The following is a 26523-nucleotide window of genomic DNA, read 5'->3' on the forward strand; positions in this document are numbered from 1 at the left end:
ATTTACTGTAATTTTCACCAATAACATCATCACCATTAGCATTCAACACCCCTACCTATAAGTCCTACTTTTCTAATTCCTGTGGATTTAAAAAACTCTAATTTGGTCCTTGTTCCAATTTCTTACTGTCACTGATCTCTGGAAGGTGTGCCTTCTACTAACGGACAAAGAAATCCAGAGGAAATACCTGTGCCCCCAAGATCTCAAAGACCTCCAGAGGCCAGGCCAAACAAAGACTTAGTCTTTGGAAGCTTTCCTAAATGCATACATGGTGTTTGCAGAAGAACTACTTCCAGATGGTAGGTAGGAAACAGATGGTGAGGATGTCCTTAGAATTCAACTTAGAAGCAGAGTACAGTAGTTCAGATGGATTCATCTTAATTTATATGCTTTCTAAGATCTCCAATTTGACCAGCACCTGAGGTTGGCACTGTAAGAGACAAGAGAGGGACAGGTATAAAAGTGTGTACAAAGCTTGAAGACCTGAAGAGCAATAAAGAGACCAGATGCACACAGACTTGTTAAATGCAATGCAACATGGGACTAAGTAGCATGTCTTGTGCAGACAGGAAGTGGTGTGAACATCAGAAGTCCTTGTGAGCCAGAAAGGTAGAAAATGCTCATGTAAGAAATGTTTCGCAGTAGAAGCTTGCCTTGTAACAAATCACTATCCTCTCAGACCCAAGCCAGAGAATTACACAGATTAGATCATGATTCAGTCTAAAATGACTTGGATAAAATAGGTTTAAAAAAATCATAACAGACTTGTCATTTCTGGCTTTCATGGTCTACGGACTTTGGACCAGCTATGGGAATAAGGGACTCTCTAACCTTTATAATCTCCTTCCAGGGGGTGGTTAGGAGCTGTCATCAAGCCCAAAGACATTTCAAAAAAGTTATTGAGCACCACACCAGTGGAACTGAAGCAATGAGCCATTATGAGGAGACAGGTTTCAGACAGAAATAGTCATATAAAGAAGCACAAAATGAAAGACATTTCTCAAACTTCTCTGCATAAGAAGATATTAGCTTGTGTTTGAAAGATTCAGCTAATTTTACCACCAGTACCCAAAATGTTAAGTCCCGTAGGTTAAAACTGTATTTGTTTGGGAAGAAATCTATGAGGTCAATTAAAGCTAACCTTTTTCAAATCCTGTAATATTGCCTGTAATGGACCAATCTTTAACTCTAGACAGGAGGAAAAAAACATGAAAAATGTTTTAGCAAAGGTGTTTAAATCCCACTGAGGGAGTTTTTTAAAGGGGAACATGAATTTTTAAAACCTTGGAGATTCTGCAAATGTCATAACTTTCTATCAAGAGCATGATCAACTGCAATGATCATATTACATACATTTGAAAGACAGAAGCCCTCACTATAAGTATAAATGTTTTCTTCTGAGATCTTTTGCAGTGATTTTTGTAATTTAAATATTTTTAAAATTTCGTGAGAATGTATTATTTAATGAAATAATATATTTAATTGTGTGTGTTAGAGAAAATGATTGCTTTGAAGGCAACTATTTGCTCCCAAAGCTTGGATTTCTACACAGATGATTTCCACATCTTTGATTTTTAAGATTGTTCTTAAATCAGGATTTATCTAAAGAAAAAAAGTAAATTGAAGGTTTTAAAATGTAACTGGTTTTGGCATTTTATTTGTTAAACGTGCATATATTCACCACATTTATAATATCACTTTTAATATGGTTATAAAGATCAAATATTAATCATTTATCCCAGTGTGTATGCATGTGTGTGTGGTTATGCATATATATATGTATATAGGTATATTTATATATGCTTATATATATGTATATGTATATGTATATGTATAAGCATATATAAACATGGATCTCTATATAAAGTCTTCAGATGTATTGGTCTTATATAGAATTGCACAATTATTCATTTTACTAAATAATAGGATTATACATCTCCAATGTAGAAGCTTTATAACCTGGTTCAAGAAATATTGTGATAAATAATGCTTATCTCAGTAAAAATGAGATATTAGAGGCCCATGTCTATAAGACAGAGGTTCTACCAGTCTTAAGACCATCTTACACTGAAGAATTTACACATATTTATACACACAGGAAGAAACCCTGAAACTGAAAACAACAGAACTATATGAAATACAAAATACTGTTAAAGGAAAAAATATAAACAATATCCACACTTCTAACTAGGTCCCAACTGTCACACTCCTGAAAATTCTTACGTTTTGTCTAAATTTATGTAAATAGTTCCATATGTTACATGATGACTACAAGAGGTACAGGGGCTCTGATTATCAGAAAAATACCAATGCTACTTACTGCAATTGTTTCTTTAGAAAACTTAGCTGTTAAAACTAGCCAAGTCATGAGTTTGTTGTTCTGTGTATTAAAACAGATCCCCTGTCGATCCCTGCCCCCCACCCCCCCTGCCCCATTGCTTAAGAACACAGACCCTGGAGCCATATTGCTGGAATCAAACCCTGGCTTTATCATTTCCTCATGTGGTTTTCTGATTCCTCACCTATAAAACAGACATGGTAATGGAATCTTTCTCATGTGATCACCGTGAAGATTAAATGAATTAATATATGCAAAGTGCTTAGAATACTGTTTGTCAAACAGTAAACCCTGCATGTTCTGGTTCTTATTACTGCTTTCAATAAGTAGTTTTTAACTGCACACAGACACATTGTAAATCATTTCCCAGTGAGTGTTTAACTCCCAGGCACTATAGGGAGACCAAAAAACAATAAATGGTGGTCATCAAATGGAGATACTATAGCACTCTCTTATAACAGATTTTAGATGAAAAAATGCTTAATCTTTGCCAACAATGTTTCATCGGCATCAGAAGAGCCACATAATCAGATTTAACCAGGCAAAATGAAATTATTGAAACCTGATGCTCCTGCAGTATTAAGAAAAAAAAAAAAGATGATCTAAGATTTAATAAATGAAACCTTCTCGGTTTTAGTGACTTTTGCTAAGAAGCTCGGAGTACTTTACAAATATTCTAATTAACCTTTGGCATATTCATTGAAATAAGAGGCATTCACTGCTTCTATTTTTTTTAATATGTATTATTTAAAATGATTTAGCAGGCTGAGACTACAGAAGATTTAGAAGTGCAAAAGTATCCAGACTATCATTCGAACAGTTCCATTTAAGAATTATTAAGACTTGTGGGGTGCCTGGGAGGCTCAGTCGGTTAAGCATCCGACTTCAGCTCGGGTCATAATCTCACAGTCTGTGAGTTCGAGCCCCATGTTGGGTTCTGTGCTGACAGTTCAGAGCCTGGAGCCTGTTTCAGATTCTGTATCTCCCTCTCTCTCTGCCCCTCCCCTGCTCATGCTTGGTCTCTGTCTCAAAAATAAATAAAAACATTGAAAAAAATAAAAATAAATTAAAAAAAATTATTAAGACTTGTGTCTTAAAAATGGAAAATGTATTAAAAAGGAATAAATCTAATGGCTATCAAAATGGTACTTTTTGACCTAATAAAAAATAAACATTACAAAACAGGGTATGACAATGGCCAGAACTCGGGGGTAAAGAGGAAAGAGATCCTAATTCTGTGCTTGTTCTTTCACTAACTAAATGTGACCTTCTGTGTGTCTCCAAAGTCAGGACCTGAGTTAAATAATACAAAGGAGTTGGTCCAGAGAGTAGAACATGGAGGTTAAAGAATCCTGAAGGCAAACTGTGCCAATCAAGCAGTTCTTCTTGTAGATTTCTAGTGGTAGAAAACTGACTGTGTCCTAAGGTGTTAGGGCCAACTACAGATATTTCTAGCAGTTGAAAAGGTTTTTATGTAGCCACATTTTGGGTCTTCCCATATCTCTAAGCTCCCCAGCTTCTCAAATAGTCTACAATTCCAAATGTGGAATACAATGGAGCCCCATAACAGCAAAATTGCTAAATGATGAAAGAGAATTTTAAATGGAAGCAGAAGGGTGCTATTCTCTGCTACATTTTGTTTACCATCATTAAGCACCAGCAAGAATAACAAGAGGGGGTTAGAGGAATTGTAGAATGTTTCCTGTACCTTCAACTTGACCAAGTGCTCTACCAAATGGTAGTTTTCTTACTGAGAAGAAGGTTTTGCCTTCGATGCTTCAAAGGAGTCCATGCCAGCTAGACTTCCCCTCTAGCACCCCAGGGACTTCATATCAGGAATAACCTTCTACTCTGAGAAGGAAGAAGTAGTTGTGGTTGAATTAGATCCATGACCTCTGGCTCCATAGAGAAGACTACTCATATTGTGGTATGAAGAGCATGCTAACTTAGGGAACATTGTGTTACCAAGGTGTGACGAGATAAGAAAAGAAATAAAGAGTTTATAAGTTGTGTAGTTCATGGATATTGTGATGGCACCAAGTACATGATCAGCAGATACTTGTCCTTGAGGGCTGTTGAGTGCTGTTAATAAGCCACATGTTTTACAAGCTGTATGCTAATCACAAGTAGTAAGACCACAGATAGGTCTGTCATGTATTGAAAAGTTAGACAACCCCCACGCAGATAATTTGAGAACCACACCTGATAAGGCTCAATAACAGGCTTGTAGGTTTTGAGTTGAATCTTTTCATCTCCTTCCATGATCTTCAACTCCTAGGCTCCCAACACTTGTCCATTTACCATAAATGAACCAATCATTTACTTTGTTTTGTCCTCAACTTCCCTAGGCTAAAAATCCAGTTTTCTATTTACAACATTCATTTTTAATAAAATTTAAACATGATAAAAAAATAGATGTTTTATGGGATTTTTTATATGGAGGCTGACTCCAAGTTTGTGTTAACATGAAACAAAATAGCAAGCTACTTCAGAGAATAATATGAGTTTATGAATTTAAGCTATATTGTCATATGTAGAGCAAATGAAATTAAATTCATTCTCAGAAGAAATTTTGTAATAAGGATATCCACCTTCCCAAGATCATTACAGTCCAGTGGAAAGAACATCTAATTTAAGATGTTGGGAGTCCTGGGTTCCAGTATCAGCCCTGACACTAACTAGTTCTGTGACTTTCATGAAGTCTCTAAAGCTTCTACATCAAAATTTTCTCCTCTCTGAAAATGGCGGTTTGAATGAGCCAATTTCTAAAGTCTCTGACAATTTTAAAATTTCATACTTCTAAGAAAATTATTTTCCCTTAAAGTAGTTCCCTGATGGAGGAATAATTTTCCCAGATGTGTATTTACTGCCGAAAGACAGACTGACCTCCCTGCACTCCTTTGAGTTGCTCTTTATTGTAAATTTAGCATTATCTCTTTCTTAGGGGTTGAAATCATCCAACAAATGAGGCATTGACCCTATTCCCAAAAAGCATGCCTTTGTCCTGGAGACATGAGCTCCAGTTTGCAGATATCTCTGGGGTTGAGGAGTAATTCGCAGGGGCCTAATCGTGATCGAATGGCTTCCATAAAATACCAGTATCTATAAGGTACTGTTTATTGAATTGTTGTTTGTCTCACAGGACGTTTCTCAGGGGGGATCTTCAAATGCCTAACAATCCAAAATAAAGCCATCTGTCCTCCCTTAACTCATAAAGCCTACAGCATTAACCCAGGTCCTAAATAGAGTTAGGAATTAAGTGAGCCCCCAGGACCACTTGAGCATGAATAACCACGCCAGAGCTGATTCCACAGGTATTCCATTTATTGCTTATGGCCCCAAATCATGTTTTAAGCTTCTCTGCACTCCTGAGATGATATACCCTATGCTTGCCAAAGATGCTGTCTAGTGTGTAGGGGCTGGAATTAGCTCAGAATTATCAGTAATTCCCATAATGTCTTTCATTTTCAAAACAAATGGAGGGGAGTGTTGATGCAAATGAAGACAAATTCAGGAAAAAAATTGGAAAAATATGGAAATTACAGAGTAAAATGTAAAATGTCTAATCATAGATCATTATTCAAAAGAATAGAAAATCCATATCTAAGCAATATGAAAACTAGGACAGTATATTTTAACAAAGAAAGTAAGACAATGAGATAATGTAACATATAGATGCATATATCATATGCATCATATTTATGGTTTATTATTGAATCTATCAAAAAGCTGAATAAGGGAAAAGACAAAATCATAGAACACTTTGAAATGAAATATTCAGTCCTCATTTTCTAAAATATAGTTGCAATTAAAATTGAATACGTACATAAAAAGCATATAAATACAGCACAGTTTCCTGATCTGAATTTCAACTTGAAAAGAACATTTATATTCTAAGTTTTCTAGAAAAGATAAGAGTGAATGGCAGTTCTTTCATAAATAAAGCAGCGAAAGCATGTGATTTATCTCAAGGCTGTCCCCAGCAAAGGCATGCTGTCAGGTATTGAGAGGGACATACCAGAAAGCAGTAAGACAATGCCAACTGAAGGTAAGTAGATGAAGGGGAATGGAGTCAGTAAGTAGAGTCCTGGAGTTAGCTAGTCACTCCTTGGCCCAGTGGGCCTTGAAGATCTGTTCTTAGTGACCACATTTCATTAGGCAAATGCTGTCATTGATAACAGTGTTCTTTCTTCCCCAACTGAAAGCAGCAAAAGGATTCTGAGCCAATGTCTTACATCGTTAATTGGCAAGATCCCCTTTTCCTTCAATGGTTGCCTCAGTGCTTCCAATGTTTCCCTGTAGTGAATTGGACTCGGCTCAACTACCAAACTGAAGTCCAAGGATCATCAACATTGGCTTCCTATGTGAAAAGGAAGAATCCCTATACTATTTGGACCACTGGGATTTTGAATGGCTTTAGGATGCATATTCTCAGAGCTCTTTTGCTGGGGGGGGGTGTGCTTTCTTTACCTGCAGAAATCAAAGATATCTACCTATGAGAAGATGTGGGCATTTATGAGCAGCAGGCAGCAGACAGCCCTGGTAAAAAACAGTGATGAAGGGATCCAACGAGTACTCACCACTGACTATGCCCTATTGATGGAGTCCACCAGCATTGAGTATGTGACGCAGAGAAATTGCAACCTCACTCAGATTGGGGGCCTCATTGACTCCAAAGGTTATGGAGTGGGAACACCTATCGGTAAGAGAGGCAAGGCATCAGCCAAGACTGAGATGGGCAATGTCAATTATGAAGGATAGAAGGGAATAAACTCAGAGATACCTACTCCACACTCTGAGAAGTCCTACAATGCCTTTAGTGGACCAATAAATAAGGGAAATACTCATGTAGATCAGAGGCATGTTTTGAATTGACCATTCCCAGATATTTAACTTAATAAACTTTCAATCCACATTTCTTTTGAGTTCTGCCACTAGATATTTGTTTGAATATATAGACTGTATTATTTTCACCTTCAAAAAATATTTTTTTAGACAAGGAACAACTCTTCCCTTTATTTATATAAATTTTTTAATTAATTTATTTATTTGGGAAGGGGGGTGGAGGTGCAGAAAGAGAGGGAGAGAGAGAATCCCAAGCAGGCTCCAAGATGTCAGTGCAGAGCTTGACACGGGGCTCAAACCAACAAACAGTGAGATCATTACATGAGCTGAAATCAAGAGTCAGATGCTCAACAGACAGAGCCAGCCAGGTGCCCTGCTCAAAAAATATCTTTAAAAGAAAATCTTCCTGATTAATCCTCTTGACATTATTTCCTTCAGTACCTATACATGCCTATATAATTTTTCTATCTTAAATTATATTAGAATATAATGAAATTAATTATGCATGTAGATGATAAAAATTGAAAGGCTAAAGTTCCATGTCAATAGAAGTAAAATGAAAACTATATCTATAAAAGAAAAAAGTTAAAGATTAACTTATAGTTTTTTTCTGGCAATGTGTTAGATACAGTCAAGGATAACTAAAACCTCCAAATATTCCTATTTCTACATTTTGTGCTACTGCTTTCTCTAGGGATATTATTGCCTTGTCGGCATACAGACACATACAGCAAGGTTTTCTTGTGTGTCTAACATATAGAACTATATTCTATGCTTAAAGGACGATTATGGATTCCTCTCTATAGAAAAGTGTATTGGATAATGTTCGGGAATGGTGGTAATATGCTTTTCTTGAATGAGTCATTAGTAATTTTGTGATAAGCATTCCAAATTTTTTTTAATGTTTACCTTATTTTTGAGAGAGACAGTATGAGTGGAGAAGGGAAGAGTGAGGGGGGAGACAAAAGATCAAAGCAGGCTCCAGACTCTGAGCTGTCAGCACAGAGCCCAACGTGGGGTTCAAGCCCACAAACCGTGAGATCATGACCTGAGCCAAAGTCAGATGCTTAACCAACGGAGCCACCCAGGTGCCCCATGATAAACATTCCAAAGAAGAGGAATCAGAGGCCATCTTAGACCACCGGGCTAGTCTAATAAGCAGAAATCTTGGTTACAGTCAAGTCATATGTCATATTATAAAGAATCCAAGGTAGATTAGATGTGCTTGTTTATAGATAGTATAATTTTTGTTTTTTGAAAGGGATTGTCCAGTCCAACCCTCAACATTAGACAGGGATCAAAAATTCAAATGCTTACAGAGGCCAAGCAGATATTATAATTGAATAAGCTTGTTTGCTTGAGGAAGCAATAGGGAATGTAGCAACTTTGGAAAATTAGAGACCGCATGACACATCTAAAGGGGGCACCTGCCTTCTAGGTTAGTCAATTGCACGTGTGAGAATTTGAACACAAGTATGTAGATATTCCATTTTTCATTAAAAAAAAAACCCAGATTTTAGGGGTGCCTGGGTGGCTCAGTTGGTTAAGCATCCGACACAGGTCATGATCTCATGGTTTGTGAAGTCAGGCCCTGTAGTGGGGATTCTCTTGGGATTCTCTGTCTCTCTCCCTTTCTCTCTGCCCCTCCTGCTCTCTTTCTCTGTCTCTCTCAAAATAAACAAACTTAAAAAAATGAATTGAAAAACTTAAAATTTCGGATTTTAAGTGGACTGTCCTAATATTAGGACATTTAGCCACAAATTCATTAAAAAAAGAGAGACTAGGTATCCCATATTCAGCTTTTGATCAGTATTAATTTAATTAACCAGATAAAGATCAACTTTCTTTACATTTCAGCATGAATACAAACCATTTTACTCCCTGCTATCTGGTGTTAGAAATGTATGTTACGGAGAAATTAACTCTATTATTGTTACTAAGAATGTATTCCAAATAAATCTGCAGAATGATTTAGCTAAGGAAACTATAATACTTTCTTGTCTCTTTCTTTTCAATAACTTTCCCTGATGACAGTACTAATACTGCTAGTAAAGTGTATATTTGTGTTTCCCCAACTGGAAAACTCTCCTGTGATTAAGCCAACATGTTCTGCAGGGGACTCAGTGGGATTGTTAGACATTAATTAAAAGAATACCGTGACTCTTTTTGAAAAAAGTCTATTTCCCAACCAAGCTTTGTCACCTCATTTTTGATAACATGGGTGGGGGGAGTGAGGCAAATGCTATTTTTATATATTCCATAACTGCTGCCTTCAGGTAAATGGGCTGATAAATGGATAAGTCAGACAAAAACACGAGGAGTGGGTGCTTTTGCCCAAATCTCTCCAAATCAAGACCTTAAGACTGATTGCATTATATTCTGCATCTTCTCAGAGCAGTAATTGTGGTCTCCACCTAGAATTATGTTTAGATTAAATTATAGAGTTGAAAACCGCACTTTTCTCATTTTGTCTTCCACCCCAGAAGCCCACCTGACCACCTTTCAACTAGGCCTTGCTCACCAGATTTCCTGTCTGGCAATAATGATGGAAAATAACAATGGGTCTCACTCCTCCTGAGAATATTTGTACTTTACCATGAGACTTTTCATGGGCATTTCTTCCAATGAACAGAATATAACACTACGGTTAAAATTTGGGGGTAGGGCAAATAGAAAGGAAGCAAGGGACTTCTTTCTGCAACAGTCCTGAATCAATGCAGCAATTTAAAAATTACTCTGGCCTCCTGTAAATGAGGCTGACCCTCTGATGAGTATCACTGTATTTGATATGATATGATATGATATGATATGATATGATATGATATAGAGATTTGAATGTTCCAACTCAGTCTACTTTTTGCCAATCTCACCCATACTCTGACACACAAGATCCAAAGTTGAAGAGCCTTCCCCCCTCCCTAGATAAAGAGAAATACACTCCAGGAATTTTTCATACTGGTTATAAACCTGTCAGGCTTTTAAACCAAAAACAATGAAGGAATAATTGGAACAGATGGCAGACCTCAGAGAGAATACATCCCTTGGGAATACAGCTGTTGGATAAATTTGTGAGATGCTTCTTCTATGATGAATTGACTCTTTAAGAAAGCTCAGTTGCTATTCGGGAAGATCTGTGTGTGTGTGTGTGTATATATATATATATATATATATATATATATATATATATATATGTTTTTTCAAGTGACTTGTCATAAATCACTTCTCATGTCACTCAGTCCACTTAAGTAACAACAACAAAGAATGAAGCTAAAATATATTCAGATACAAAAAGTTCTCCACACACTTCAGTTCTTGCTCTCACTGACTCCCTGAAGGCTTCAGACTTTTTCCCATGGTCAAAGGTTGGCAAAGTCAGCTCAGTCACGACACAAGATTGAAGCCTTTGCTTCTTTGAGACTCTCAGGACAAAAGTTCTGGAAATGTGCTTCCTGAGGGATTTGAAATAAAGCTTCAAGAGTATGAGAGCAGTTATGGCTTAAACAGGTTACCAGGAGGCTGGAAATTACCCTCCTTAGAGAATAACTTTAAACGGAGATCCGATCCCCATCTGTCTGAATGTTTCAGGTATTGTGCAGCCTGAAGGCAGAAGGGGAGCACCAGTCAACATTTACTGAGGGCCCACTGTGCATACTGCTAGGATTACAGTGGCAACCCCTACCGTAAGAATCATTCTTAGGCTCTTCAAAGCATTTTATTATACATTAAAGCAAAGCTCTCCTGGTTTCACTTAATTGCTCACATGCTATGGGTATGTTAATGGTGCTAATTTTGACACTAACCATTATTCTGGGGGTGTTTAAGCAAGCGGCAAATATCTTTTAATTTGGTTTACAAGAGCCATTGTCTCACCAAAAATCCATTCTTTTAATTGACAAGCCACAATCTAACTCCAAAACATTTTGCTCTTCTTTTAAACTTGATTTTGACTACTGACAATGACTTTAGGAAGTCTTGGGAGGAAAGAAAGAAAAATGACAAATGCCACAATGTGAACCTTCTGTTTTTCCAACATAAAATATGCCATGGAACATAAGGTTTGTGTATGTGGAGGTTGAAGGCAGGAAGGGGGGCAGGCTGTGGAGTAGAGAAAACAGCTTTCCTGGAAATAACACTAGGTAAGAAGTAAGAGGAAATGAGTTAAATCCTTGCCTCTGCCAGTAACTAGTACTTTTACTCATGCTTTCACATCCTAAATTTCTTGGAGTCTAAAATACGTGGACTGGACTATATGATTTCTAGATCTCTTTTGGTTCTAAGATGACACATTTTTCTACTTCCTATTTTATCTTTTGCATTTTTTTTAAATTTCTACCAAAAAAGAACTTTAGAGTTTGCAAACAGAAAGAGCCAAGGTGTACTACCTTCCTAATGAGTAGAAGAAATGCTAACGAAAATTCTTAACATCCAAGGAAAAATTGAGTAAATGCATCTCACCATCTTTTAATCTCTTCCTTTGCATTAACTGGCATAGGAATCCAGTACTGGGCAAGCTATGGCTACAGACAGATGTCAGTACTTTTGACATAATTAAAAGTTTGATGACATTACTAGAAGTTTGAGTACAAAAATATCAATGAAGTCCTTGCAAATTTTCCAAACCTAACTGAATTTTGTAGAACCTTTGAAGTATCCAAAACCTAATCTTAATGGCATATTACTAAGTGTATTAGTCAGTATGGGCTAATTACTGTAACCAACATTTACTATTTTCAAATGGCTTACACAGTAAATGTTTCTTGACCTTGTCATGGTCCGACGTGGACTGAAAGAGAGACTTCTTCATGTAGTCATCCTGGGACCCAAACTCCTTCCAGTTGGTGGTTCCACTATCCCTAGTGACTTGAAGTCCTTTCCTTCCTACTGAATATTTGGGGAAAGGGAGAGAGAAACTAGAGAATCATGTTGGGAGAATGTGAAATAGGACTGGAAATAGTCCTATGTCACTTCAGCTCCTAATGGCTGGAAACTGATCACATCACCATACTGAATGAATTGTAAGGAAGACTGGGAAATGTCTAGCTGCTGCCCTAGGAAGAAGACAAGATGGTACAGGTGTTCATCTAGCCAGACTGTCAAAATATTAAACAACTGAGAAAAAATGGAATCTGAACAACGAAATCCCCCGACGTGGGGAGAGATTTATGAAAAACTCACCAGAAGCAAGCGTATGTCACAGAATCCCCAGCTCAGCTTTTCCCTGTTTAAAAGGAACAGACAGCCTGGGCAAGAGTTAATCTCAGCATGTCAGCTATCCATTCTCCAATTATGTTGATCTTTCAAAATATAGAATTCAACTTGTGTGCCCTTTGCCAATCAATTTGTGGATTGGGATTTCCCAACAGCCATAAAGTAGTTACCTTTAAGACAATAATCCTTCTTGACATCTTCAACCCTTTGGTGACCAATATCCAAATGACATTCCTTACAGGCTCTCCTTACCGGGATAAAATCACTATCGCTATCCTTCAACTACAAGAGGAGGGCAAACTGCATATGATGAAAGAAAAGTGGTGGCGGGGAAATGGCTGCCCAGAGGAAGACAGCAAAGAGGCCAGTGCTCTGGGAGTAGAAAATATTGGGGGCATATTCATTGTTCTGGCTGCTGGACTGGTCCTCTCTGTATTTGTAGCCATTGGAGAATTTATATACAAATCACGGAAAAACAGTGATATTGAACAGGTGAGTCATCTCTTTCTAGGATTAGGTAGTTTTTAGTTTGTGTTATCTGTCTTAAGTTTGGGGGTTTTAAAGATGTCTGCCCTTTTTGTAACAGTCTATTGAATTAGATGCCCAGAAGAGCCATTTCTGAGTTAGAGCAAAGAGCTCTTGAATCCCTGCCAGGTGCTGCTGGCACTGCGGTGCCATCATTTATTAATGAGAAGAAGGAAGCGCCTTATATACTAAATCCAATTAGCCCTATTTGGAACAGCAGTGCAGAAATTCCAAACCCAGTTAATTTCTTGAACAGTTATTTGCTCTTAAGATAGAAATCCTCGATAAAGCAGGCAAGAAATAAATCCAAAATTGGAAAAGATATAAAAAGATCTTTGAGAGAAATGTTACCATCCTTTCTGGAAGTGTGGATGCTGAGCACATGTATGAATGCAAAGCAATTTACATAAAGATATAAATGCAGTATTTTGAAACTGAGCATTTACCTCTCCCAAAACATGATCTATAAAAAGGTAATTCATCAGGATTTTTTGGTCAGGAATATGATAAATAACACAGAATGACAATGAAATATATTAGAGACTTTATTTTTCCAGATTGTATTTAGGATCACAGTTGATTTCAACAGTCAACCATTTTTGCCTGTCACTTTTATTTTTGATGGAAATCACACCAGGAGCTCCTACCATTCTGTATAAGATGATTATATTAAAGATAATTCTTTCATAAGCATACTAGAATAAACAAAGTACAAACCTCATGCCCATCATAGTGCATTAGACCACCCATTCAATTTAAAATTATTGTTAGAATTCTGAGACTATAAACTATTAATAACATGGCTAGTTTAATGCTCAGCTGTCACTGTCTTGAAATTACTAATCATTTTTAAACAAGGGGTTCCACATTTTCCCTTTGTATTGGGCCCCACAAATTATGTAGCCAGTTCTGATTAATAATTTCACACCAGTCCCACCTCCTTTAAGTGGAAACTCTCTTTCAGCTCCCAAAGCTGGGGATGATTGATTATAACTTGGTTTTATCATGATAATTTTCCCAAAATTACAAGGCAATTGTGAGAACATTAAACGCCCCTTTTTTAGATTTTTTTAGAGAAAACTATCTTTACTTAAAAGGGAAAATGGACTGTTCTGCTTTGTTTTAACTTTCAATTTGCTCTTGAGGTGTCTTGTTTTATGCAACTAACTTGAAAAATAAAAGCTTGTATATGTTATGCTTTTAATGTGCTTCTCATAATTGCCAGCTTCATTTGATTTAAATTTTCATTTAAACATTCATTTTTGCTTCTGATTTATTCATTTTTTTCTATATTTTTTTCTCATTTCTTTTTGCATGCAAGGCTTTTTGTTTCTTTTATGGACTGAAGTGTAAACAAACCCATCCAACCAACTCCACTTCTGGAACCACTTTATCTACGGATTTAGAATGTGGCAAATTAATTCGAGAGGAGAGAGGGATTCGGACACAGTCCTCAGTTCACACTGTGTAATCAGTTAAAAAAAAAAAAAAAGTGTGCCCAGTAGAAATTGTTTCTGCTAATTGGTATTGTTGATGATATCTGTATCTTTTAAGCATAAATAGCCATAATTCTTTATCCTGTCAAGGTAGCAAAACTCATGGACTCTAGACACTGAATTCAATGCACTGAAAACAGATGCACATTCTGTGTTGAAACCGAGGTGTATTAGGGGCATATAAACTTCAATATATGTGTATTTTCCAGAATCTGCTATACCATCAAGATAACGGTTATCTTAGTTCTATATTTATGTGTTAAAAATAAGCAAGTCTTTCTTCATGAAAAAATAGATGTAGATTTTCAACAGTGCAAAGCATAAAAACAAAATGCTAGTATGGTGGAATTCTTTTTTATCTTTGTGGACCTTTTGTTTTTCTTTTTTTTTTTAAACTCCTGTTTCCCTCTCCCTGTCCCTTCTGTTCTATGTAGATCCACATATTCAAACTACCCGAAACCCTAACTTTTGGTAGTAAGTCCATAACAACGTTGACGTTCAACTCAAATTGATTCCACTATTTAAAATGTATTATTTACACAAAGACTCAAGGTGTCTTGTATTTTAAAAATTGAAAAACGTGATCCAGAAAATGGAAACTAAACTTGAACCCTCTGGCGTCACAGAAGAGCATTAGCTATGCTGAACTTCACTCAGAAAGGCACAACTCAGTCGAAAATGATTCTTGGGTCGAAATTCATTAACATCAAGCTCTCACGTAACATTTACCTGACAACCCTCTGTACGTTCAGATCATAGTATGTTCAGAGTCTCCAAGGAACTGTGGTTTTTTTCATGCTGCAGACTATTTCTTGCAAGCTCCAGACAAACTCCTAAACTAGGAACTAACACATAGCATCTTCTATTTTCCACTGACTCACTTTCACTATGCATTGACGAACATCTTTTCACAAGATGTAATTTTATTCCTTTCCTACTCACCCAGCATAGAGTGGTTGTTCTCCTCACAATCTTTTCTGAGCATTAACACTTTCACACTCATTTCTTTGGATGCTTTGTCATTATCAATTCACTCCAAGTATATTAGGGAGAAGGGCAAGGAGGAGAAAATAAATAGAGGAAAGAATTTCCATACACATTAGTTACAGATCTCTAGATTTATTTTCCACCTGCATTCAAAATGTTGTAAATAATTCCCACTCTAACTCAGCTTGGTGGCATAAGAAACCAACTGCATACTTAATTTGTTGTGATGGAGGATGTCTGCCTGCCCTCTGAGCTTCTTTTCCTCTTCACAGTGCATAGGGGAATTGAGGATGCCTTTCATCTTCCCCCAGCATGGGATCAGTTGGTCTTTGTTCTCCTTAATGGGATTACCTTTTGACATGTGAAGTTAGCCCCAAAACATATTTCTCAGAATTAAAGATAAGCCATCTGTGCAATCATGTAGCATTTTGCCTTCTCTTTGCTTAGCTTTAAATGGGTTCCAATTTTTGAACCACAGGTCCCTCCAGTCAAAACTATATTTCTCCAGTAACGCATGTATAGGAAAGTTGACTCCTGCCCTGATTTTCTCAGTCTTGCTTTCTTCTTTAAATAAATGTGCTTTTAAGAAAATATCTCTAAATTACACTAACATTTATCTACTGTTATTAAAGTGAAAGCAGCACACTTTGTCCTGGGTCAGAGTTTACATCTTCATAATCAATAGAGGCAAACATTGGAGTATTTTAGTATTCAGAATTTATTGATTCTGTATGTGGAAACCACAAATTACATGAGTTTATCTTCCCAAGGACTATTTAATAAATCAAAGATGCTACCAAAAAAGTTCAAGGGTGATTGATGAAGTTGAGATGATCAAGGGGTTAGCGATAACAAAATCTGCTTTTCTACAGAGACTCTCCTTTGAAAGTGTAATTCAGAGTCTGGGTAAACTTAATAGTTGTGTGCCACTTTAAGATGTATACTACCTATTTCTGATATTTATATCTTATTTTACAGTTTTCAAAATGTTTTGAAATGATACAGCATTACATTTAATCCATTCAACAATTTTATTTCAGCTTTACTAACAGAGAAATAAGCAGTCAGCAACCTGGAGTCCTAGAATTTAGAATTATAGGAGAATTTTCAAAATCAACCAAACTTAGGTGCAGGTTCCAGTACAGCCACATGCTGAATCACAGTAGACAAGTGACTGCATTTCTCAGAGCCTTTGTTTCTTAGTAGGTAATATTAGGACATAATTTCTGGGTCATAAGGTACCATTGACAAGTGTTATTCAAATTAGATTTTCTGGTCAAGGAACCCACGGAACACTACTCTAAACTTTCTTTACGGCATGATATCTCATGATATCTCATTTAACATGTTATGATGCATTGGGAATTTTCAACAAGATTGGAAAGCATTCAGTATTTCCCAAACTTATTAGATAGCAGAATCTGTTTTTCCCCTGAAGTATCTTGACAGACCATTTTCTACAGATCATACTCAGGGAATGCTGGCTTGATGATATGTACCTCATCCAGTGTTATTGTACAAAACACATTAACCATGCCTGGCACATCGTTGCCATTCAGTAAACAATGGTATTGACGATTGGGGGTAGTTTTTAATTTCTCTGAGCCCTAGTTTCCTCATTTGTAAAATGAAGATAATTTGTTGACCTATATTTGCTTTGAGAATTAAATGAAATTCTATAATGGTATTGGAAATAAGATCATTTATAAGAATTCTGTTAATAGATATTGGTTAACAGATATTAGCCCCTTATAGAGAAATTAGGTATTGCTATCTGGTCATGTGGCCAGTAAGTACAATTTATCATGCATCTTAATACACAGTCTGTCTGGAAAAGAGGTTTTCCAATTACAGGTTCAAACTCTCTCTCTAAAACCACTTTTCCTTACACAATCATTAAAAATCAAGGACAAGTTCATTGCACCCCAGGGAAGGACCCAAACTGGCAACACATGAGGATCCAGTAGAAGTCATGAACCTCATCTCTAGAAATTCTTATTTGATTAGTCTGGAAGGAGGGCAGGACAATAGTTTTTTAAGGTAGTCGGTTGATTTTACTGTGCAGTAGTGATCTAAAGCATAATCTTATGTGTGTAATCAGCATTCAATAATTCATTGATGTCTGTTGATTGATTCCAGAGGTACGACCACTAATTCTAAGCCAAGATATACTCACATATTTGGCATTCAATATTCAATAAACCCTTTATAGAGAGAGTTCAAAAAGAAACTGCACATCTTTGAGATAAAAATTTCACTATATTCAATTGATGACCTTCATGTTTAGTTATAGTTGCTAGACCTACTCAAAATGATCAAATAGGTAGTTTAATTGGTCTCTGTGCCCTTTTTTCCCTTGAAGAACTTCTATTCATTTCAGAAACCAAGGCTCCTTACACTTCTTTTTCTTTTTATACATGCCCTGGACAACCAATACTTGACATCAAGTAAATGACTGCTGAAACGACAGTGACTCCACCAGGGGCCATTGCATTTTAAGTGAAATTTAGAAAAAAAGAACCTTGAACATGAAAGAAAAAATTCCAAACTCTGTTTTTTTTGTCATTAGTTCTCAGAACTTTGGTGTACCTCAGAATCAACCGGGGAAATTATTTAAAATATGGATTATAGGTTCTACCTCCATAGATTGCTTCTCAGTGAGTGTAATCCAGGAATTGGTGACTTTTTAACAAAATCTGAAAGCGAATGCTTAAAATTAGTTGTAGACATTAGTTTCCATAAAAAAAAAATAGCTTCAATATAGCAGTTTTCTCCAAAATTAGGTCATGTACATGAGTTTTTTTAGTACAAGGGATTTTTTAAAAATACCTTTCCTTACATGAGCTTTTTTCCCCCCAACAATCTTAAATACAGCTGTTTTACTTTAAAACTTTGGTAAGCATGAGTTTTCTTTAAAGCTAGATGGAACACAGCAATTTGACTTCAAGTTAAGTGGTGAGGGTGAGATTTTATTAACATTGGCAGGTTATCTGTGGCTTATACTTTGAGGAATACTGTTTAAAGTTAGCAAGAGAGCAGAGAGGTGTTTGAAAAGATTGAACAGTGCATCGACAACTATGGAGCATCTAACGCTGTCTAATCCAATTCCTGACAAGCCTGCTTATAATCCAATGCAATAAGGAAAAAAATAAAGTTTATTTTGTCTTAGACTAAAATTAGAAATTGAATTATTTTAGAGTTTTTCCAGCAAAACTGCAACTACCTGAGGACACATGGTGGGTAGAGATCATGCCCTTAGGAAAATCAGCTGGATTATATAGTTATAAACTATCCCCCCCCAAAAAATATTTCCAAATACCTCATTACATTTGACTAGCATTATATTATGTTCTATATGAGCCATCTATGGCAAAGCAGCAAAACCATGAATCCCAATTAGTTTCCAAGCCCGTGACCCTTTATACTATAAGGTCTATTTCCCAGTAAGCAATTTAAAAGTAGCCTGAACAGCCTTGAAAAGCAAAAGGAAAGCAAGGCATTCCTACTTCTCGGACTATTTTCTGCACATCTGACTGTGCCAAATGGCATTATTAATTAACTCTTATAGATAATGAAAAATTTCTGCTTGATGCTGCAGTTTTAACTTGCCTTTAGGAACCATCTCATTATGCTTCCCGCAGTTATGGAATTTTATGTCCAGATGCACAGGCATATTAAAATCATTTTTGCTTTCAAAATCCTCTCCGTAGAGACTGATATCATGGAAAATGGGATTCTCCCTTAAATTTTCAAAAAAATTCTACTTACACAGATGAGAACGTTTTGGTGATAAAAGCCCAAATGTTCTATGTGGTTACACCCGCTACAAAATCTGAACTTTGCAGTCGTCAACCCAAATGGGGCTAATTGGCCAAATTGCACAACCCCACCATGTCTCCGTGCTTCAGCGTATACACCCAGAAACACAAAAAGCATGAGTAGGACCTGAGTGATGGAATAGAGTTACTGTCGCTCCTTTATCTACTAAGCTTAAGTTAGCAAAACCAGGATTTTCTTTGTATCCAATTTTTTAACTGAAGTGTTTAGACTTCAAATATTCAGATTTTTCCATTTCAAAAAAAGATTGTTGCCCTGATCAATTTAGTCCTTACCAACCACAGGAACTAAGAAACTACTGTCCCCAGGTAACCTACCCTAATATACAATTATCTTTTTTTAAATTTTTTTAATGTTTATTTATTTTTGAGAGAGAGAGAGAGAGAGACAGGGTGCAAGTAGGAGAGGGGCAGAGAGTGAGAGGGAGACACAGAATCCAAAGCAGGCTCCAGACTCTGAGCTGTCAGCATAGAGCCCATTGTGGGGCTCGAACTCACGAACTGTGAGATCCTGACCTGAGCCAAAGTCAGACACTTAAACTGACTGAGCCACCCAGGTGCCCCTATATGCAATTATCTTAAGTCCTAAGTATCAGTTGGCACATTATCAGATGCTTCCACACGTTCTCATTCATTTCTTCTGTAGTCAGATCACTTTATTTAGCAAGTCATTTGGAGAAATCTCAATCAGGTTATTTCTGTAATTGTACAAAGAGGTTTTCCTTTGCCTGGAAACCCAAACATTCATCAATTCACAGAGAGGCCAGGAAGCAATTAACATCCATTTAGAAATAACTTTTCCAGTGTATAGTGGCAGTGTCTTAAAACCAAACAAATTCTAAAAGGTGTAAATGACTCAACGAAAACAATGACCTGGGAGTCACAAGCCAAGAGTTCAGGTCCTTGTGCTGCTACTGAATAGCTATGTGACTTTGGGCAAGTCGTTGTCCCTCTCTTATTCTCAGTCTCCCCAGCTGTGACATAAAGGGATGACATTTTTTTCTTTTTTTTTTTTTTAAGTTTATCTATTTATTTTGAGAAAGAAACAGAGACAGCGAGCAGGGGAGGGGCAGAGAGAGGGGGAGAGAGAGAGAGAATCCCAAGCAGGCTCCTTGTCAGCACAGAGCTCAATGTGGGGCTGAAACCCACAAACCATGAGATCATGACCTGAGCCAAAATCAAGAGTTGGACACTTAACTGACTGAGTCACCCAGGAGCCCCGAAGGGGTGATATTTAAAGTTCTCTGCAACCACAGTAATTTTTTAAGTTTAATAGAAAGTGGGAAGGAAATAAAAAGAAGGAGGACCAAACAACAACAACAAAAAAGCTTGACCAAATACCAAATACAAATATAAATATGATTGCGCAGTTACCTTAAACATACTAAATTTTTATTGTCATAAACAGAATTACCTTTTCCTGCCAGTGCTGCAGGATGAAATGGTCTACTCTGGATAAAGAGAAAACCGGCCATCATGGCATCAAAGAGTGAAAAAGTTCTCATCCAGTCATAAGCAAAGTGTAACAAACACAGGAAAGGCTATAAAAGTGGACTCATTCTTGACTCTGATGTGCCTACAGAGTAGGTGAAAGAAAGAAAGAAAGAAAGAAAGAAAGAAAGAAAGAAAGAAGAAAGAAAGAAAGAAAGAAAGAAAGAAAGAAAGAAAGAAAGAAAACAAAATAAAACAAACCAACAAGCAAAACAAGACATAGCTAGAAGTTATTCATAGCTATGGAATGGGTTATATTCTCAGTAACAACTCAAGAGAGATGGGGAAACCTATTCTGTAAGTGGAACTTCAGTAATTCTGTTAAAGACAAAGGGAAACAAAGAAAAAGGTTGATGTGCTTTTATTTTCTATTGTTTTTACCCCTATCCTCCTCCACCCTTAAGCATCAATGTTTTTATCTGTACGGCTTCCAAGCCAGAGATGAATCAGACTCTTAGCATTTGAGTTTTAAGTAAACTTCACAGATTTGTAGTATAGACAAAAATCTTGGAAACCATGGCTTTCAGTCTCAAGAACCAGGTGTTTTGTTGAATAGATTAGTTGTTATTCGAAAAGCTTATCTGTAATTAACAAGAGCCAAAACCCAGAGGCCCAAGGTTGTGGAAATACACAAAATAATGATTTCTTCCCTCATGTTCCTATCCCTGACCAGCTTTTGACCACTAGGACAGAAGGGAAGAATGGGAGGGAAGTCATTAAATCTTAGTGGTACTGGAATCCCTGAGAGAAGGCTTCATGGCCATCCATGAGCCAAGTCCCAACTTGAGGACAGGAAAATAGAAACCTCAGAAAAGTTCTGGGAGATCTTGAACAGAAAATGCCATATTGGAGTTTACAGGGTATAGCCCAGGAGATGGGAAAACTTGAGAAAAATCTTACATCCAACTGTTTCCAGAATGGTGCAATAACAATATCTAGGTCATGAACCTATGAACAGCTTCGTAGAGTCCTGCTCAGTCCCAGAGCATCTCAGGGAAAACAGTGAAAACTCCATGGCACTTCTCAATGAAGAGCCTTGCAGAAGGGCTGAACCAGTGGATTGAAAAGTTGAGGTTGGAGTGAGCAAAGACTCAATGTGTAGACCTGACATGGAGACCATAGTGGGGCCACAAGCACCTAGAGGACTCAGCAGAGAAAGTGCAGCACTGATGGCCTCCTAGGATCCAACCCCAGTGGAAGTCAAAGAATGTAGTATGGCCATGGATCAGCTGCTCCCACCATCACCAATGCCCAGACCCTCTATTAAATTTTCCTAAGCCCAGATGCACCTGGGAAAGAAGAGAAGAAGAAGGGAGGAGGGGAGAGGTTCATATTAACTGAGCCATTAACCAAAAGAAACTCAGTTTTAAACAATGAGTGAGTTACATTGAGTTGACAACATCTACTAGTGGATGGGAACCTCTAAGGTGGGATCTGTTGTTATTTTTTTATGGCATCACATGGTTTTCTTGCACACCTAAGTTTATAGCTTGAGAAAAATGTATGTCCGCTACATGTGGGCATAAGATAGTACTGCAAGGACTCCACGGTAGTGCACATATACACTGTGGACACTAAAACCCTCCATCAGGTTCAATTTACCTCAAGGCCAAGGCCATTCTCTATATGAGAAGGGGCATACAAAGAATTTCTTGGAATTATATATTTATGGCCCTAACTCAGCCTCTGAGTTGCAGAAAGGACAGGCCCTCTTCTCCATGTGGTAATGGAAAGTCAGTCCTCATAGTATCATCTCAAGTTCAGCAATGGAGGCCTGCTCAGGTACACATGAGGCCAATAACAGAGGAAGTGTGTAGGCCCTGAGCTTGCACAAGGGGCTAAGGCAGACTTGGGAGATGTAGGGAAGCCAGAGAGAAGCCAGAAGGCCAGAGAAGAAAGTCATGGTGGCCTCTGATGGTGACTCCAGACAGGAGAAAGGCACTGGGAGTACCTTGGATTGGCATACAAACCCACATCTCTGCCATTTTTAAGCAAGGAGGGTTGCTCATCTTAGATATGTCCAGCCCACCTGAAGCTTATCCTTATGGCAGAAACAACTTGCAGCTGTCTAGTCATAATGCTTGGGGGGGACACTCTGCAGCCATCTCTCCAAACTCATCAGCAACTTTTGTGCCCTCCTGGAGCAGGTGAAAGTCTCGTTGCTCTTGAGCACACTTCAGAGGTCATGGGAGACAGTCTCCAACCAGCCTGATGATCAGCTCTGATGATATTTCCGCACTCAGTGACTGCTTCCTCTGAATATGGGACAGAAAGTGGGCACGATTTCCTTGTGTTTTCAGCTCCCTTCATCTATTAAGCTGTCCCCACATCTATTTGCCTTACTTCACCCCATGGGAGTTTGATCCCAAAAGTTGCAAGTGAGGGGCCCCTTCTCTGGTATTCCTCAGCATCTAGGCTGTCCTAGCCCCTGGCTGGATGATTCTCCTTGAAAATAAACACAGAACAGTCCTAGCTTCATACCCCAGCCATAATCTCAGGGGCTGGGCCCTGAAGGCTGGAAGGCAAACTTTTACAATTCAAAGTGCCTTCTTTTTCCTTCTTTCAAACACCTAGCTGTTGTAATTAATAGCTTCAAAGACTGCAGTGGCTTCTATAGATCCACAAAAATCTATTTAAGAACTCAAAGCTGCAAATTTTACTTTTTTTCCTCTTTCTATGTCATCCCTACCCTGAGGGCAATGCATACAAAAGCTCTTGCTATAACTTTAAAAGTGGGAAAAAGGGCTCAGATTCAGAAGATTTGGAAAAGTACATGGATTAATATCAAAATGGAACATTGCTTCAGTGTTAACCTCACTTTTCAAAGTTTTCTATGAAATTATTCCTAATGTTAGAGGAGAACGAACTAATACCCCCAAGAATTTTGTAGAGTCTTGGGCAGCCACCCATAGTGAAAAATTTCTTAAAGAATTCTTAAAACTAAATAAATTATATATATACATATATATATATATATACACATATATATATGTGTGTGTGTGTGTGTGTGTATATATATCCATTCCACAATAGACTTACACTTATTCTAATGGAAGAAAAGTTTTCTAAATAAAATCTTTAAACAAAAATGAACCCTAGAAAGATGATCCTCATGTATCTAGTGTCATTGACTAACCTTGTGTCCCCCATAGGTGTATGTTTATGGTTTGAAGGAACTCGGATTGGAAAACAGAGAATTCTGGGATATGCTTTCAGCTTACATCTAGGATCTGAGACAGCAAAGATGTTGGCACCAAGTCTCAAGTGTGGGGGCAAAAAAAGTAAAATGGAGGAGACGAGAAGGAAAAGGACAGAGATGGTGAAAACGTGACATTAAAAAGAGCCAGGAGGGGCGCCTAGCTGGCTAAGTCAGTTGGGATTTCGATTTTGGCTCAGGTCACGATCACGGTTCGTGAGTTTGAGCCCCACGTCAGGCTCTGAGCTGACAGTTCAGAGCCTAGAACCTGCTTCGGATTCTATGTCTCCCTCTCTCTCTGCTCCCCTGCTGGTTCTCTCTCTCTCTCTCTCAAAACTAAATAAAGATTAAAAATGTTTTAAAAAAAGAGAGATAGGAAAATAAGTTAGTGGGGTTGATATACTGTAGCCCCAGGGAAAATGTAGAAGGAGTGAAGAGCCAGTTGAAAATTAGCTGGGTAAGGAGTGGCTTCTGGGTGACAGGTGGGGATAGCAGACCACACTTTTAAGTTTTAGGCCAATGTCTAGATTTCCTCCATCCAGAAATTTTTGGCACAGATTCAGGAGATGAGAATCGGCTTCTTCATTAGCTTTCAGGCACAATTAATCATAATCACTATTCTCGAGGCTAATATGATGGCTGACTCCCAACCTCTCAGATATATATATATATTTTTAATCCAAGGATGGCTGCATGAGAGGTGGCCCAGGAATTCTGAATGAACCCAGAAAACTGATAAAACCAGAGCAAATGGTAGCCAAATTCTGAGTTCTGGAATGCAAGAATTTCACACAAAATGGTATACACATAGCTACTCTAACAATATCCCTCCTCCTTCCTTAACATAATTAGTGGGGGATCACTGAAGCTTGATCTCTGCTCTTAGATCATCAATTATCCTGTGAAGACATAAAACACTTATGTAGAGAGGTGACCAGACTTTCCAAAGTCTTAAGGTAGCAAATGTATGAATAGGTTTCTGTTCTTATTCCTTAAAAAGTTTCCTGACATTTTGAACATTTTAGGTTTGTTCCCGTATTGAATCTCACAGTTTAAAAATGTTAAGGATGTGAATACTTAGACCATCTCGTTAAAAAGAAAAAAAAAAAAAAAATCATTGAGACACTGCCTCCAGACTATGATAGTAATTCAACCAAACCAAGAACATAACAGCAATGATAATCTCATCATTTCTCAGTAACCCATTCCTTGATTTCTATATTTGTTAAAATTCAGTCTATTTTACTAAAAATAGTCTTTACAAAAAAGGCTTCAAGTTAGAGCTTGCTTTCAAGTTAAAGCATATCTATATAAAATGAAAGCTTTTACATTTATAAAATGACACAAATATTATCTGTATCTTTCTTCAACACATAATGTGAAAATTTATTAGACAATGTCACAGACCGCTTCAAGTGTCTTTAAACAAAGAGCATAATAAAGAGAGAAACCTGTACAAAATGTAAGGTATAAACGTATTCACCCCAAGTTCTTCTAAATGTACCAATGAATAAAGCATGGAATGCATAAATGTTAAATATACAAGAGAAATCAGTCTGATAGTCACAATCTGATGCCACATTTGCAAACAGTATGAAAGCCAATACGAGACAGCTTAGCCTTGGTCCTTTCAATATTGTAAACCCAAGTCAAATTTCAGCACACAGTTCTTCCTATAAGGTAAAGGAAATCACTCCCCACCCCTAGACTCTGGGGGGGGGGGGGCAGGTCATTTAAGTACAAAACAAGAATTCATTTAACTTCTCCCGTCCCTTCCAGGGGAATATTTGCAATAGAAAGATAAAGGTGCCAGGAGAAGAATAATTTATGTTCAGGTTCACACTAGTACCAAGAAACCAAATATTAAGGATTAATCCAAAGGAGGTGCCATGATGTCAGCAATTATTAAAAAAAAAAAAATCAAGACAAAGAGGAAGGTAAAAGAAAGCAAAAGAAGGCAGGAAAAGAGGACAGGGGAGCTCACTAGGGTCACACTACAGGCACAAAAGGAATGGAGAAGAGGAATGGTTTTCTGCAAAAGAAATAAGCAAATCAGGGGTGCCTGGGTGGCTCAGATGGTTAAACATCTGACTTCAGCTCAGGTCATGATCTCACAGTTTGTGGGTTCGAGCCCCGCGTTGGGCTCTGTGCTGACAGCTCAGAGCCCAGAGCCTGCTTTGCGTTCTGTGTCTCCCTCTCTCTCTCTGCCCCTCCCCTGCTCATGTGTGTGCTCGCGTGCGCTCTCCTTCTCTCTCAAAAATAAATAAACATTGGGGCGCCTGGGTGGCTCAGGCAGTTAAGCGTCCGACTTCAGCTCAGGTCACGATCTCGCGGTCTGTGAGTTCGAACCCCGCGTCGGGCTCTGGGCTGATGGCTCAGAGCCTGGAGCCTGCTTCCGATTCTGTGTCTCCCTCTCTCTCTGCCCCTCCCCCGTTCATGCTCTGTCTCTCTTTGTCTCAAAAATAAATAAACGTTAAAAAATAAATAAATAAATAAACAAACAAACATTGGAAGAAAGAAAGAGAGAGAGAGAGAGAGAGAGAGAGAGAGAGAGAGAAAGAAAGAAAGAAAGAAAGAAAGAAAGAAAGAAAGAAAGAAAGA

At 37.7% G+C, this 26523-nt stretch overlaps 1 protein-coding gene across 6 annotated transcripts in view; it reads left to right on the plus strand.

Annotated features, from left to right (window-relative positions):
• Nucleotides 1-26523, plus strand: part of GRIK1 (glutamate ionotropic receptor kainate type subunit 1) — a 379538-nt gene that overhangs the window by 348042 nt on the left and 4973 nt on the right. For 4 of the 6 annotated variants that reach the window (XM_040484081.1, XM_040484082.1, XM_040484083.1 and 1 more), the window contains 2 exons: nt 6815-7040; nt 12633-12883. In XM_040484081.1, the coding sequence (XP_040340015.1) occupies nt 6815-7040; nt 12633-12883 (477 nt within the window). Of the gene's footprint in view, nt 1-6814; nt 7041-12632; nt 12884-14237; nt 18568-26523 lie in introns of those variants that run through there. The other 2 variants (XM_040484084.1, XM_040484086.1) reach the window with 2 other exon arrangements.

This window comes from Herpailurus yagouaroundi, unplaced genomic scaffold (genome assembly GCF_014898765.1).
Source record: "Herpailurus yagouaroundi ecotype Mexico unplaced genomic scaffold, PumYag 162, whole genome shotgun sequence".
Lineage (NCBI taxonomy): Eukaryota > Metazoa > Chordata > Mammalia > Carnivora > Felidae > Herpailurus > Herpailurus yagouaroundi.